The sequence below is a fragment of the Lycorma delicatula genome, chromosome 5, assembly GCF_047948215.1.
Source record: "Lycorma delicatula isolate Av1 chromosome 5, ASM4794821v1, whole genome shotgun sequence".
In the NCBI taxonomy this organism is placed as follows: domain Eukaryota; kingdom Metazoa; phylum Arthropoda; class Insecta; order Hemiptera; family Fulgoridae; genus Lycorma; species Lycorma delicatula.
In genome coordinates, this window is record NC_134459.1 from 72,041,168 (window position 1) to 72,058,482 (window position 17,315).

General features: G+C 28.1%; 1 protein-coding gene across 2 annotated transcripts in view; it reads right to left on the minus strand.

Moving 5' to 3' along the window:
* The window catches only part of mas (trypsin-like serine protease domain-containing protein masquerade), a 148,610-nt gene that overhangs the window by 5,745 nt on the left and 125,550 nt on the right, over window positions 1-17,315 (minus strand). For both annotated transcript variants that reach the window (XM_075366400.1, XM_075366401.1), the window contains exons 6-8: window positions 7,770-8,618; window positions 5,463-5,705; window positions 2,522-2,753 (exon numbers count right to left, since the gene is read on the minus strand). In XM_075366400.1, coding sequence (XP_075222515.1) covers window positions 2,522-2,753; window positions 5,463-5,705; window positions 7,770-8,618 — 1,324 coding nt within the window. The remainder of the gene's footprint in view (window positions 1-2,521; window positions 2,754-5,462; window positions 5,706-7,769; window positions 8,619-17,315) is intronic.

Consider the following 17,315-nt stretch of genomic DNA (forward strand, 5'->3'; position numbering starts at 1 on the left):
AATAAATTACTTTCAAAATGTATGTGCTCTGTTTGGCATCACTTATACTGACTATTTAGAAGCATCTTGTTATTTTAGTAGTCTCAGAAAATACAAGCATATTGAACAGTCTTAATTTTTATGAATGGAGTTGTATTTATTTCATTACTTGTATTTTTTTTTAGGATTACCTAAAAGGTACATTTTTTATTATTTTTCCCCTTAATTTTGGTGTATAGTTGTTTAAAAAAATGCTTGTGCTTTTTGATTATGCATTGTATATTATTTAATACATATTTTAAGTGATATGTATTTTTAATATTTTGTATCGGTGGACACATTCAGAAAAATGAGATAATTTTAATGCAACTAACAACCAACTATGAGATCTATAGCCCAACAACATGTCAGGCATTAAAATACGATTAAGATACCAACCTTAGGAAATAGTATCACTGAATATCTACAAGGAACACTTAATTTAGCTGGGATTAATGTCATTAATATTTTATGTAGGTATCATATTTTTCTTAAGTACGATAAAGAAAATTATTGTCGGGAAAAGTTTTGAAGAAGGTAAAGTAGGAAAAGTATCCTTTTACAAAGGCCAGTTAAAAATGTTCTACCCAACAATAGTTGAAAATAAACAACTTCTTATAGAAGTTGTTAGCAGATTAAAAAAGATTACATTATTAGCTGCAATAAGAATATTTAAGGAAATTAATTATTAAATTAAGCAAGCATACACTGATTTTTTTTAGAAAGCTTGTGTCTATGGAAATCACGGCAATCAAGACATAAGTTGTTCATAGAATAGCAGATTTTTCAATTTGGAGGACATACAATGTGTAGGAAATTTAAAAATACAGAGAGGAGGTTAAAATGTTGTAAAAGTATATGAAACAATACTGAAGAGGCTTTCAGTGCAAAAGATTGGCAGCCAGAAAAAGAAGTTGAAATTTAGAAACATAATGGGAAAAGCAATATTGATATTTGTTCGTGTTGGTGGATAGGAGTTTAGTGGGGAAGAATTTAGGTTATGATTTTAATGCTGAGCAAATGAGCAGAAATTTGCATAATTTAACGAATTTTGGAAATTTTTGCAAGTAGCTGAAAAAGTAACTTTTTTGTAAATATTTTCAAGTGTGGTTGTAATGAACAGTGTCAAATATCACTCAGTTGAAGTGAATAGGAGACCAAAATTTACAACCTTTAAAAGTGTTGTAATGCAATATATGGATTAGCACAAGAAGATTTACAATTCATCATTGGCAAAACCAGAACTTTTGTAGGTAGCAGTAATTTCAAACATGAAAAGAAATTTGATCATATTCCCTTATGTCTGCTACTGTACCATTCTGATCGTAAATGGGTGAAGAGATTGGTTAAAATAAGAGGTAACTTTATTAATGTTATAGCCTTTTTGAAAAATACAGCTCAGAAAAATGGAACAAATGTTACAATGAAAGAATATTATGAATAGATTACGCAATTATAGTCAGTGATAAATTACTTTTTATGTAGGTTGGCACTTTAAATTTAAAGATAATACCAATTTGATAATCAACTTTATAATGATTTCTCCAGCCACAGCTGGGCCACTGTTGGAAAAAGTAGTATACAACTATGGTGGGAGAAGTATCAAAAAATGATATTTCAATGTTTTTCACCAACCAAAATTTTTACTAACTTATACTGTTTCAACGTATTTTTACTCTTATACTGTTATAATGCTATATAATTTAATTTAGTAGCAGTAAGGGATAGTATATTTCATTTCAAAAAGAATTTTTTAGAGTAAGGATCTATTTTTTTTATTTAACCTGTGATTTAAGGTAAGCTGAATCCTTCTCTTCAGATGTCATTATAAATTTCTGTTCTTGTTAGATAAAAGTGCTTTTAAGATAACTCTGAATTAATTACTTAAATTGCATGCATTTATAAATGACAATTTCTTTGACTTTTGTTTTAGATAGAAAGAATAGTTCTCAAAGTTCTAGAAAGTTAAAATTGTGCCCACATCTAATCAACACTTTAGGATCATCACTTTATTATAGAAATAACTGCTTTAGTAATAGATGTGTTGAAAATGCTTAAATTTTACAGTTTCTTACAAGCAGTGGTTGTCTTGTTTCAATAATTACTATAAGCAGTTTTAACTTTTAATCATCAAAATTATCCCTTATTAACAAAAAAATGAACGATTTGTTTATAAAGCGTTTTAATTTTCAAAAATTTTACATTTTTCTGTTCTAGCAAATAGAATGGAAACAATGAAAATCAAAATTTATCATGGAGGCGTTAACCAATTAAATATATGATAGCATAGATGCATTTTCTCCACGTAGATGAAATCACAATCTCCAAGAGTTAGTTTTCCCACTGAACTGAAACAACTGAAAGTGGTTGAAGCCACTTCAATCCTCTGCACATACCATTGCTTAAAATATATACTCGCATATAGGTTTATAAATATTAACACTTCCTCTTCATGGTAGAAGAACAGATTAAACTGAATTCTAAATCTGTAATAAATACTTACTTTGTAACACAATGAGCAGCAGTTAATACCCATTGAGTACCAATTAAAGCTCCTCCACAAAGGTACTGGTTTAAGGAATTAATTAAAGCTGCTTGCCAACACCATTCAGCTGGATCAGCATCTTCACCACCAACTACTCTACCACCCCTTTCTCGTGCAGTACCTTTCACTCCACAAACATATTTACTATACACTGGTGGACGTACTGTACTTGTAGTTAATGTTACAGAACCTGACAAATGAATTCAGAATTTACTGAAATTTTTCAAAAACAAAATTAATATTATATAACATAATACTACAATTAAAATTTAAAGGAATATAAGTTTAAAGTAAGACATCTTTTAAATATAAAATTGAAAATATTTTTTAAAATGTTTATATAATAAAGCATTTTTTAATAAACTTCAAAACATTTCCAGCATCCTTTACAACCATCCTAAGTGACTTGTGCAGATGTTTTCACAATGACATTAGCCGAAATTACTGCAGCTGTTTTTGTAAGTAGGCAGATATGTATTAAGAATAAATATCATAAAAAAATTTGTGTTATTTGATTTATGTGTGTTTATTTAATATATTGTGTTTGATCTCACTATCTCAAAAAATAACTGACAAAAACAGTTTGTCAGTTATTAAACAGTTTCAAAATTGCCAGACACACTCATTCATTACACTTCAAACTAACTGACCACACATTAAATATGTACATTTAGAAGTATGATTCACAGACTTGTTATGTTATCTGAAGGCCACAAAAAGATCAACTTAATACCACACAATTCCTAGTAAACACAACTGGATGTAATAGCATACTAATTGTTAGATTTTTTATACACAAAATAAATAAATACAAAAATAAACAAAGCGAAAAGTAAATCACATCAGTACAGAGAAATAACACACTAATTAAAAAAAAATACTGGAAACAATTTAGTTGTCAGGATAACAAACAAAACAAATTATTACACAAAGAATACTATCAAACAAATACAATGGACATGGAATATATACGCTACACTATTCCTGGAGTATACAAGCACAATTTCTATTTGCTCAATGGGAAGAGCTGTTTTTAAATGAAGTTATAATGCCAATTGGTATTATTTAAAATCGTTACATAATAGTGTTAAAATTTGCTTATCACATACATGCCAATCACAAATTCAACAACATTGACAAAAATCTTAATTTATACCTGAATGTTATTTTTGTCCACATTTTTAATAAATGTCTGCTTAATTAAAAAAAACTGCCAGTTCTAACATCAGCTGATGCTAGTGTGTGGAAATAGCAGTCACTTGGATGGTTGCAGAGACAAATAAAACATGTTGTAATTACAAAAAAATATATATATAATATGGTTTGGTATTTATGTTCAGCTATCCATTTGTAGATAGATAACCTTGTAAAAATGCTTGTTTGTGCTAGTGCTAATTAACAGAAATTCCCACATATCTCCCTCCAATTATCTATTTCTCCTACTGCAGTTAATCAGAACTGCTGCTTCTTCCTTATGAGTAAATCAACAAACACTATTCATAGTTACCTTTTGAGAATTCATTATTATTATTATTTCACTATTAAAACTTACATATTATTACCACCCTGTTTACTGAAATCAGCAAAATTATATTTTTATCTTGTTATAAAGAATGAACTTCGAGCTAACCACAATGTCAAATATACCACATGCAGTTTACTTAAATAAAACTTTAAAATTGCTATTAAATATATTTTTATAAAATAAATCACAAAAGTTTTACTTTTTATGCCCATTTTTTCCATTTCTGAAGTAAGGCAGGATGTAATAAATTGGGTTTCTAATACTCAGAATACTTTCCTCACTGGGATTCCAACTCAGAACATTCTTGATGAAAGAAGGAAGGTTAAATCTTTCATCTTAAATTATCTTTAAACATAGCAAAATTTATACAATTTTGAATATTTTAACATCTTCATAAGGTTTTTTAAAATCATAATAAAATGAGTTTTGTATCAATGATTTTTAAAAAAAAAATTTTTTTACACAGGTGAAATAATAATATTAACTTGAGGAACCATTAGTATGAAAAAGAAATTAACCTACAAAAAGTATTAATTCTCTTGAAGAATACTTTTGTTATTTACTTTTTTTTTTGAAAATAAATGACTAGTTAAATTTTTTGGTGGAATAATTCTTTCTTTATTCTGATTAAACGTATTGACTATTATTGGTAATCTTACATGTAATTCTATGAAAAAGCTATTATTTGTTATAACTTTAACATTTTTTAAAATAATTCAATTTTTCGCTTTAACAATACTTATTTACTTTTTTAATTGTGTTTATTACCCATAATACTTGTTCCTCCAATCTACAATATCTTTCACTGGTAACACTGGGAAAGGAATAATTGTAATTATTAAAAACATAGTTACTGATGGTAAAAGCTAAAATAATCATCAATCTACAGTCATTTAGAGAAAAATTTTGTTCGGCTAACTAATATTATTAGTGATGTGATGAAATGTTAAATGGACGTTCCACTCCCCCCCCCCCCTACCAGGTACTCTCTCCTCAGTATTTCAGATGACATTATCTGCATGTGGAACTGAACTATGAGTACCTGATCTCTTTTTTTACCAAACACAAATCAATTTTCATTTTTTAAGAAATCAGAGAACAAGAATGAAGTTATCAAGAAAACATGCATTTGCAAGGGTACACTGGGACATATGTAAGTCAAAAGTAGATAATCTAATAAAACACTAAAAATACTATGAAAGGGTTATGTAAAAAACCAAAACCAGTATAACTGAATATATTCAAAAATGTTTTCAATGTTTGTTTGAAAAATGTTTTTCATTACATAACCTAATTTATGAATTATATACAAAGAATTTAACAGTTTCATTACTATCTATAAAACTATAATTAAATAAAAATTGTTGCACTTACTAATGGGCTGATTTTGTACAGTATGGTGTGACTGAGATTGTGACATTGTTGGAGAAGGTAATCCTTGATGTGGTTTGTACTGGTGAGATATGGTATCATTTCTTGATGATATGAACATGTTACTGTTATTAATAGCACTGCCACTTTGTTTCTGTTCAAGTAATTCCCTAATTAATGATTTTGGAGCACAACACTGTGTACCCATCTTTCGGCATTTAAATAATTCTGTCATTTCTGCATTTCCTGGAATGGAAAAAATTAACAATATTTATAATATATATATATATAAATATAGATATATATATAATTAAAATTATTATATATATAATATTTAAATCATAAAAATGCTGTCAAAAATCCTTTTTAGTAATAATCATTTTTTTGTTTTAAAAACACAGCTAAAAGTTATAATAATGTGAACATAAAACTTGTATTCAAAACTAATAAGACACTAATCCACTCAGTTATCCAGAAATATAAATAAATTTCTGTTCTATAATGACAAAACTAAAATACAACATAAAATTTTGAAATCATTTAAAAACAATGTTACAATTTCAGGTGCATAGTAATAAAAATATTGCCTCTAACAATGTTCCTATTATTTACTAATAGGGTAAAGATGAGCACATTATTATCTGCTGATATAAACCTGCGAGAGAGGGCAGGAATTAATGGCCATTAAACTTGTTCACCCTATTACATATGTTCTGATTCTCAGCTTCATACAACTATTACACCTGATAGAGAGCACCATTTCTCATCCTTACTAAGGCCCGATATAGTAAATTTACATTTACCTGCTTTCAGCTTAAAAGGATATTTGTTTAATCATAGATCAAATTGTGCATTACTAAGAAAAAATCAAATTTTGTTCTTTAATTAATGGTGACTGACTGCCTACAATCTTTATAGTAAGGAAGAAATGACTAACTAATTTTAACAGTAATTATGCTGCTTATTTACAGTAAACGTAAAATTTGATCCAATGTTGATGGATTCAGAGATTTGTTATTATACTTCATCCTCTAGATCTCTAGTAGTGAATAAAAAAAAAATATATATATATATATTACTAAGTATAAAATCAACAACAACTAAAGAGATAATGATGATGATTTTATGTAACATTAAATGCTGTTAGGATAAATTCATTACATTCAACAAAAAGGTGTTTGGATACCCTACTTTCAAAAATTAAAAAAAAAAAAAATTGTTAAGTTATGTGAACTTTTGATATCATTATACCATATTTAAAACAGTTCTGTTGTTTAAAAAAATATGATTCATTTAGAGATGCCAGATCATTCCATTCATAAGGAAATCACAAACCCAGTATAAAATTGTCTAGAATATTTCATTATTCTGAAAAACTTGCCAAATCCAAAACTTGCTGTTGTGTTGATGGCTATTACATATTGCTACCTCAGCATGTCTTTAATGCACAGGCTGTGATACTATGTGATTTTTTTAAATTTAAATCATGCTCTATATTTTCCAGATATCTAGAAAGATTAATTAAATTAATTTAATGTTCATTTTTAATTTTAATTTCATTTTAAAATTAATTATTCAATTAAATTTAAAACAAAATTGTTTGTTATTTGTCTACAAATAACACAAATAATATCAAACCCTTTCTGCTGTTTTTTTTGTAATCTTTAATATCAGCAAGGCAGCAAACTGTAAAAATAATAAAATCACCATTTTAACTACAAATCACCATTTTTACAGTTATATAATCATGTTAAAATAAATAAATATTTAAGCTATTTTTATATTGTACATTTTTTGTATAAATATCTCAATATATAATGCAATTTATATGTACTGGTAAAAAATGTAAATATATACCCTATTATATGATGTTAACATACCGAAAATACATAGTGAAGTATACTAGAAGTATAATACTGAAAGTATTTTAATATTGCAATTTTTCATTTCAGAAAATTATATAAAAAATTTAATTAACTGTAAACTAGTATAACTTTATAAAGTTCTCTCTTACATATATTTAATTATTATATAAATTATACAAGTTGCATTTAAGAATATGAAAATAATTTTTTCTGATTGTTGTTATTTTGTAAAACAATGCCAAGTAAACTAATTTATAATTATTTAATCCAGTTCATATGATCAGAAAAACTACATAATCACTTTATATTTTCAGAATAAAAGATGTATGTAGAAAATGATTGAGTAAAATTATCATTCTTTGATAAAATATTCCCACTGTAAAACATTACAGGGCTAAAAGATTGTACATTACAGTAAATAATTTTAAATAATACATTTACTTACTGAAACAGGTGAATGATAGGTAAGAAACAATGCATGATCCAGGACAATCAGGGCGGTCATCAGGAGGAGGGGGTACAGTTGTAGTTGAAGTGGTTGTACTTCCAGACTGATGGGGCGGTCGTGGCCTAGGCCTTTGTGAAGGACTAGAACGTGTATTATCACAGCACACTGAACCTCTCTGACAGTTTGATGTATGTGGTATTAAGACTGATGGACGTTCACAAAAAGCAGCCATAATATTAAGCAAACAGAAACCTGGACAACGTGGAAGTGGTGGTGTTGGTGATGGATTTGGCGAATGTTTTGTAGGATAAGGTGTTGTAGTCGTTGTGGTTGTAGTTGTAGTAGTTGTTGATGTTGTTGTTTGTTGAGATGGTGGAAGTGGTTGGCGTGTCCAGTGTGTAGCAGATGTAGGTGCAGGAGTTGGAGCAGGATTTGTTATACAACAGCTATCATCTCCTGGACAAGTTGCTTCTGAATCTATATCATCACAGAAAAGTGCAAATAAACCGGTTACACATTCTCCTTTACACGGTCTTAGCGCTGGAGGAGGTCTAGAAGCAGCTGGAGTTGTGATAGGGTGAGTATTTGTATTTTCATGGGCAGGTGGTTGTGAATGTGATGATTGAGATGATGACGATAATGATGATGTAGGTGGTGATGATGACGATGAAAGTTTTGAATTATTTCTATCCATAATAATTAAATGTGGAGTATTTTCCGCGTAAATGCCTGATGCAACACAACAACGAAGTCCAGACACACATAAGTTTGATATATCTAGAACTGCCTCACAATAATTTGCTATTCTTTCTGCAACACACACTCCAGGACATTCTCCAGGTTTACCTGAAAAAGTAGTAATATTTAATTTTAATTATTTATTATCAATTATTTAATACAGAGAACACTTGCAAAGAAACAATAAAATAAATTCAGATATTTATTTCAGATAATGAACAAAATTTAAAAATAAACTTAAAAAATTCATCTATAAATTATAATTATCATATCACACAATACTATTTTTTTTTACACAAAATATTGTATTATGACAACAAATTATAAATAATCTAACAATTATTCCATTGAAAAGTAACACTCTATAAAAAATATTTGATTTAAAGAGTATAGGTAATTTTTTCAGTTAAACTGTTTTAAATAAAATAAATCTTTTCTTCTGATGAGTACACAATAATAATATGTTATATAACTATGTCAGGAATGGATACAATTAATTATGAAATGAAAAAAATAGATATGGTTTGGTCCATATTAATTTATTTAAGATATTATATATAAATAAATAAATATATATATGCATAAATGCATGAAAAAATGTTAGGTAAGTAAGGTAAGATAAGTATATGAAGGCATTAAAAAAACAAAATAATTTACATTTCAGGAATTATTGAAAATTATTTGATTATACATATATATATATATATACACACACATTAGATGCGGGATCAAAAAATTCAGGATTTAAATGATTTTTTTAATTAGATTTGTTTAAAAAATTCACTGATAGAGAAATATTGTTTCTGTAAAAGAAAACCTTGTAATTTTACTTTTAATAAACTTGTGGGGAAATATTTTAATTGGTTGGTAATTTATAAAATATGGCATCTCATAAGCCTAAGTATTGTGTTCAGTTATACAAATACGGTTCAGCGGTATTTGGCAAAGTAGATATTATTACTTTTTTAAGATTAGGTGTCTGTTCTTTTTAGAAAAGATTGCTCATTTATTAACATAATAATAAGTTACATATTTAATTTTCTAAATATCAGTATACACAATTCGTACTTGTGGCACCAAACAGTGATTTGAAGACCATTATTGTATCCTGAAAATTAGTTTTAATTTTTTATGGAGCTCCAAGAGATGACATTATACTTTATGTGTAAGAATAATAAATATTTATTAATGTTGTCATGCCCAGTATTTTATTAGGGTGCTTCAAAGCAAAACATTACGATTGGATTTTGTTGCAAACAAATCAATTTGATCATCCCAAGAGAACTTGCAATCTAATAAAACAGCCTAAGATTTCACTTTACAGGGAACAGAGATACTATTATCATAAATGAAAATCATTAACCATGAGTTCAGTAAGAAAGTAATAATAAATGGTTTAAAATTTTTAAGTAGGTCATTTATGTATTATTTGATAAGTAGGCACTGAGGATATGTCCCTGTAGCACTTTACCTTCTGAATTTTGAAGTGAGGCTCTAAATTTTAAATATATATTCTCATCAAAAGATAAAATTTCAACAACCTGTTTTCAGTTGATAAGCTATTACTAAATATCTATTAGCAACTACTCTGATATATAGCTGCTAATGTAAGGTTTTCATCTGTAAAAACCACTAACATATGGTTTTCCAGAGTACATTGAATTCTTTACTGTAGATTGCAAAGAATTGAAAATGAAATCCTTTTGTTATCTGTGCATTTTTAAATATTTTCTAAAAATTGGTTAATTTATCAGCCATTTCTAACTAATGACTATTTTTTTGTGGACAATTGTTGAAATACATCATCCTTAACAAAATTTACATTGCAGGCAAGTTGCTTCTATCATTTAAGCTACCAAAAATTCAGATATCTACTGCAGTGATTTATAATGAGTAATTATATCCACACATAAGAGATAAGAGTTATTTTACAAAATCTCATCATTTTACAAATTAAATATTTTTGGTTTCTTTTTTGTCATAAAATTGTTGCTTGGTTTTAATGAATATGTAAAATTCCATTTAGTTATAATAAAATGTAATATTTTTTAAAAACAGTTTTTGAGTATTATTTTGTTTTCTCTTTTTATTTAAATAATCATTTGTCCTAGATTTTTTTTGTATTTAAAACTGTAAAAACCACAACTAAAAAAAAAAAACTTTGGGTTTTAATAAAAGATAAATTACTAATATAGGATAATTAAAGAGCATGTGGGTGACAATTGTATATAGTATAATTTTTTTCAAATTTTTTAAATTTATACACACAGATTGTTTTTATAGTGGTAGGCTGACTATACTTTTTCAGACTAGTAAACTAAACAAAAAAATATCCTTAGAAAAAATGACAATTTCTCCTTCGTTCTCCCCCCCGTCCATCATTTTTTTATTTTTATATAAAAATTTATATCTCAAGTTTGGGGAGAGGAATCACATTAATATTTGGTAAGTGCCTTGATAATAAAATTTAAAAAAAAGCAAAAAATCAGGACTTGAATACATTTGCAAATTATAAAATGGCGGCCAAGTTTATTTATCAATCCGTTATATTTCCATAAATAATTTTTATCAAAATGTATGTTTTATTAAAATATTAAGCCTTTTACTTTGAACAAAATGACATTTTATTTTTTAAAATTGCTAACAAATAGTTGAGTTATTGCAAAAAATTGATGTAATTTTGTGTTGGTTTTCATATCCTCACTTTATCTTCAAATTTGATTAAATATTAATGTTTTTATTTATTATTAATTCTAGTATTGTAAATTAGTTTCAAATTAAGTAACAATTTTCTCACAATTTAAGACCTAATAATTAAAAAAATAAAGCAACTACCTGTGATAATCCTATGTTAATTGTTGTAGAACATTAGGTGTACTTTTTTTTTAAATAAACAGTTAACAATTGTTAAAAGTTATAAGAAATGTTCAAAGTGTCCACAATTAGAAATCACACAAGTCTACAGACTTTTTCTGAGAAATTGTCTTAACCATTCAAAAATTCCGGGAGTATTCCTAATTTCTTGAAATCCATCCTTTGTTGAAGATCCTCAATGTTTAGTATTGGAGTTGAATAAACAATATGTTACAAATGACCTCAGAGGTAGAAATCAAGGGGGTTTAATTCAGGTGATCAGGCAGGCCAGGGCCACTGGGCCTTCGCGGCCTATCCACATTTCATGGAAAGTTTTATGCAGGAAACCTGATAAATCTGATACCAACTGACTAAAGTGTGAAACCAGGGAATATGTGAAACCACATATTTCCTCTTAATTGTAGAGGTAGGTCTTCCAAAAAAATTTGGAAAATTTTCGGTCAAATGAGCAAGATAATTTTCTCTATTTAAATGATTTGGTGGAGTGATCCAAATGAAAGACGTAAAAATACCTGCCCATATGTTCAAGCAAAATCTTTGTTGATGGTTACTATGGAAGATATCATGATGATTCTCATCGTTCCAGATACGCTGTTTGTAATAGTTTTGAACACCATTCCTGTTGAAAGAAACTTCATTTTTACATTGCTAACATGATCAGCACTAACACTCGCTGTGTAAAATTATTCAAAAGTGAAAAATTAAATCAACTGTTTTATTATTATTTAATATTAAAATTTATTGTTGGAAAATTATTACTTAATTTGATACTAATTTACAATAATAGAATTAACAATAAATAAAAACAGTTAACATTCAATCGAATTGAACGTAAAGTGGCGGACATAAAAACAAACACAAAATTACAACAGCAATTTTCTGTCATAACTCGACTATTTGTTAGCAATTTTAAAAAATAAAATGTCATTTTGTTCAGAGTAAGAGGCTTAATATTTGAAAAACATACATTTTGATAAAACTTATATTTATGGAGATATAACTGATTGAAAAATAAACATGGCCGAACTTGAGATATAAATTTTATATAAAAATAACGAAGTGATGGACAGAACGAAGGAGAAATTGCCATTTTTCCTAAGGATTATTTTGTTTAGTTTTACAAGTAGAATTCAAAAACATATAGCCAGCTCATCATTTTATAAACACTGTGTTTGTAAACGGTTGTTTCAAAAAGGATGCAACCACCTTAAGATTAAGAAAGTAGAAGTCGCGCAAAGGTAAATTTTATTTCTCCCTACATGTCAGTTGGCAACACTGTACTCAAGATTAGCAGCTTGTAACAGATGAAATGTCCTTCTAATGTACTAATGCTATACCAGTATAAATTCGTCTCTATTGTTTTAACTATGTCGTTTTCCTAGGACGAATGTGTGTTTATTATCGAGACTTATTGCGCATATAAATCTTATGAACGAGTTTCGGATAAAATTTTCCAATTATTCTGTTCCTATTAAGTCGACAATGTCGCATTTGATTAATAAATTTAGTGAGATTGGTAGTGTACATTATCAGAAAAGCACAGGTCGACATCACCGATAAGAGTAGAAGTTCTGTAGGATGTGAAAGTACGTTTAACTCAATCACCCAGAAAATCGCTCACAAAGTTATCTTCACAGGCTGGGCTTTCACTATCTACACCTTTCAGGGCTGCTAAAAACCTACTATTGCATAATTGTCGGTTCAAGAACTGAAAGATGTAGCCACGGAAAACGTTTACAATATTGTCGTTGGTTTCATTCTCTTGTTGATGAAAACGGTATTGAGATTTTGGATCGTGTTAATTTCTTCGACCGAGCATGGTTTTACTTGTATGTCTACATTAGCCGCCAAAACTGCCGACAACGGAGCGCTGAAAATCCTCACGCGTTTCATGGACGACCTATACACGCACGTGAAATTGATATTTGGTGTGCGACTCCAAATTTGGTGATATTTGGTGTGCGTCGTGTAACAGGGCCTCTATTTTTTGACAAATCTGTAGATGGCATGGTTTATTTTTATTTTTTTCCTGTTTAGTCATCGGGAATCACCGTCAGGCATTACTTCATTACGTTTGAGTGTAAGTGAAGTGTAATCTTGTAGTCTCAGGTCGACCATTTCTGAGATGTGTGGTTAATTGACACCCAATCACCAAAGATCACCGGTATTTAAATCCGTGTAAAAGTAACTGCCTTTACTAGGATGTGAGTTGGAACTCTTGACTTCAAAATCAGCTGATTTTCGAAGACGCGTTCACTACTAGACCAACTCGGTGGGTAGATGGTATGGTTTATCGTAACTTAATCGAACAGTTTGTTGTCATGTTAGATTTACACGAAAGAGAATGTCGGTTCTAGCAGGATAATGCAACATGTCATACTGCTAATGAAACGGTTATGTGACGGGAATTTTTTGGTCATCGTTTGATACTAAAAGGGGTTGTGGCCTCCAAGATCCCCATATCTTACACCAGCCGACTTTTTCCTTTGGGGGTATTTAAAAAGTGTAGTTTTTTAAAACAATCTTCATACACTTGATGAATTGAAAGCTAACAATGAAATGAGATTTCAAACATTACTGAGGAAACATTGCGAAAAATGGCAGCAAATGTTATGAAACTTGTACGAACATGCATCGGGATCACAGGAAAAAATTCTGATCATCTACTGTAAAGTTATTAAAGGTAATTTGAATATTGTTGTATAAGTATTTTATTAACATTAATATTTCTGTAATAAATTCACATTGTCAAACAAAGGGGTTGTATCCTTTTTGAGACACACACTCTCTCTCTCTCTCTCTCTCTCTCTCTCTCTATATATATATATATATATATATATATATATATATATATATATATATATATATATATTTATGTGCGTGTGTGTAAATGTAAGCAATAGATCATATATATTTGTAAACAGTATAATATGTAAGTATTATACCCCACTGTAGATATATATTTACATATTCAAATTTATGAAGTCTATGACATTCCTAGTAACGTAAGGATTCCAAAGCACGGGTTTATACATCTTAATCAACGACTGAGCTGCTACTGTGGAACAAACATACATGAATACACCCTAAATACATTACACTCCGTTTTGGGCAATCATGTAATAAATCTTTTTGAAAAAAAGTAATTCCTTTTTTTTAAAACAAAAATAATATTTAGCAAATTCCTGAGTTTAAGTTGAAATAAATATCATCTCACGATTAAAATTGGAAATAGCATGAATAAATTTTATGTTAGAATCCCATCTACACATAGACAAACAAGTTCAAAAAGGGCATGAACAGTGTCTTGAATCAATATAGCAATTAATGTTATCTTAGGAAAAAAAGAGAACTAAATTTCTGTGGAGCTGGATAGCTTATACTATTTAAAACAGAAAATGAAATTATACAGAAACAGAGACTGGAAAAAGAAAAATACAGAAAGAATCAAAAACTAAAATTTTTTGTACATATTTTTAGCATTTGCATTTAGTTTCATAAAATTAACAAAAAAAAAAAAAAGCAACTTTTTTCATTTTAAAGCACTTCTCAGGTAATATTTTAGAAATATATTGATGGACTCATTTTGAAGCAATATTGAATTCATACAGTTAAATTTCATTAAAAGAGCAAATTCTGCCTAGAAAAAAATTGTGAAAATGCTATAATTAGTTATATGGATTCTATCTGTAGAATCCGAGAAGAACTTCGGTCAGACAATCTGAGGTAAGCTCTAGATCATCTAAAATGTTTTTTTTTTTTAATCTGCCACTTTTAAAACAGTCTTAATAAGTATTTTAACTGCATTAAAGTTTTAGATTATATGGAAATTGTCATGAACATGCCAGAAAATTTCAATAATCTATCTGGGACAGTGATTCTCAATTTGGAGTACGTGGAAAGATTTGGGTTACACATGGGTTAAACATAGATAAAATGGAATAATGTTGCTTTTATTTTCTGAAAAATGAGTGATAGTTGTGTTTTGTCACTCCTCACTTGTCATTCCTATGAGCAATCCTCACTCTCCATCCTAAGTTATAGCTGAATCTAGCAGAATAGTTGGTTGCCCATTAAAATGTTTATTATTTTACATGATTTGTTAAATAATTGTGTCAGTCCTTCTATTTTTTGATATATTATGTAAAATGTAATGTGTACGTGCTTATATATTTTTTAAATACCACTGATGTATTAAAATTAGTCTTTTTGATGTACTTTACAGAAGGGTGTAGGTACTTGAAAAATGTATTTCTTGCAATTCTAAATTATCAGTTTAGCATATTAATGTAAATAGTCAATCAAATTCTGTCATTATAATCATGCACTATTACAAAAGTGTTATGTTTCTTAATTAAAAAAAATAAATAAATTTGTAGTATGATTTACTCTGTCCTTAACTATTTATAAATGTCAGCTTTGTACAATAAACCTATAACTAAACAAAGAAATTTGGTCATCTTTGTGAACCAGTTTATTAAAAAAAAGCTTTAATAGTTACTACAATTCATTTCTTCCAACACTTTAATTTCCAGGTTGAGATTTTCATAAGATTTTTCCACTGATGTGGAATAATTAGATTATAATGATATAAATTATTGTATTACCAATGTTGTATTACCATTAACTGTATTGTAATAGTGTTACTATTTGTAAAAATGTTACTTAAAATTAAAAAAAAAATTGATTTGTTTTTTCTCAAAAATCTGTATTTCTCAAAATGTTTCATACAATTTCAGTTAAATTTTAATATGTTAGAGGAAAATATTTTAATTTTTTAATATTTCTCAATAAGTTTTCATACGATTTTATATTATAAAATTTTATTATTCATATTGTTATGGGAATATTAATTTTGCAGTATTTACAGGAATAAAATTAAAAAAAATACATTGTTTTAAAGTTTAAAGCATTTCACATTTTTAACTGCCATTAAAAAAATATTTTTGAGCAAGTAGATATTGATGCAATGTAAAGTTATACCGTTACAACCTGATAAAAAAAAAATAAAAAATGAAAATTGATTTAAATAATGCTATATGAATACTCATAAAACACATAGATTTAACTCTATTTTAAGTACCACAGAGGTTCCAGATTTTGTGAAGCTACTTTTTCTTTAAATAGAACAATTATAAAGGTTTCATCTTTGATAAAAATACAAAGTCTAAAACTACAACAGCTCTCTTATGTATACTTAAAAGATAATACAAATAAAGAAAGCAAGTGTTTTCATTTTGCAATAACCTGTGTTTAATATTCACGTAACAAATATAACCTTTAATTTGTCTTTTAGCAGACTGATGGAAATTAGATCCACAGAAATTAGATCCCCTTTTTAATTATTAATGATAAAAAGAGCTAGTATTGAATAAATAACAGAACTGTCTCTATCTTTAATATTATCTTGTTCATCCATAAACTGCAGAAATACACAGAAATTAGAATTAATAAAATAAAAAGCAATATGAAACAAATTTTTAAATGTGCAAGCTAACATAAACTAATTAGATGATACAATAATCTGTAAACTTGCAGAAAAAAGAACTTGTAGCCTAAGTATATCTTTCTATTAAAGATCTATGCAAAATACATAATGACAATCATTTATACTACACTTAAATCTTAAGTGTAAAAGAGTGTCTCAAAATTAACACAGGATTTAAATTGCGTGTCGATTGGGTTGGCAATGCTCCCTGAAGCACATGTTATAGTAATCACATTTTGGTTAGTAGTAGTGAGTTAGTCGTGACGTTGAAACAAGATTCATGAGTGCATAACTATCATGAAAACATATAAATATGGAAAATGTTGTGCTGAAAATGGTGTTTGTTATCAGCATTTTTGTAGCCTCAGTTGGAAGCCATGGACTTTGGCGTTGAAGTTGATGAGATCTGATGTTGAAGAAGAAATCTGATGTTTTATCGCAAC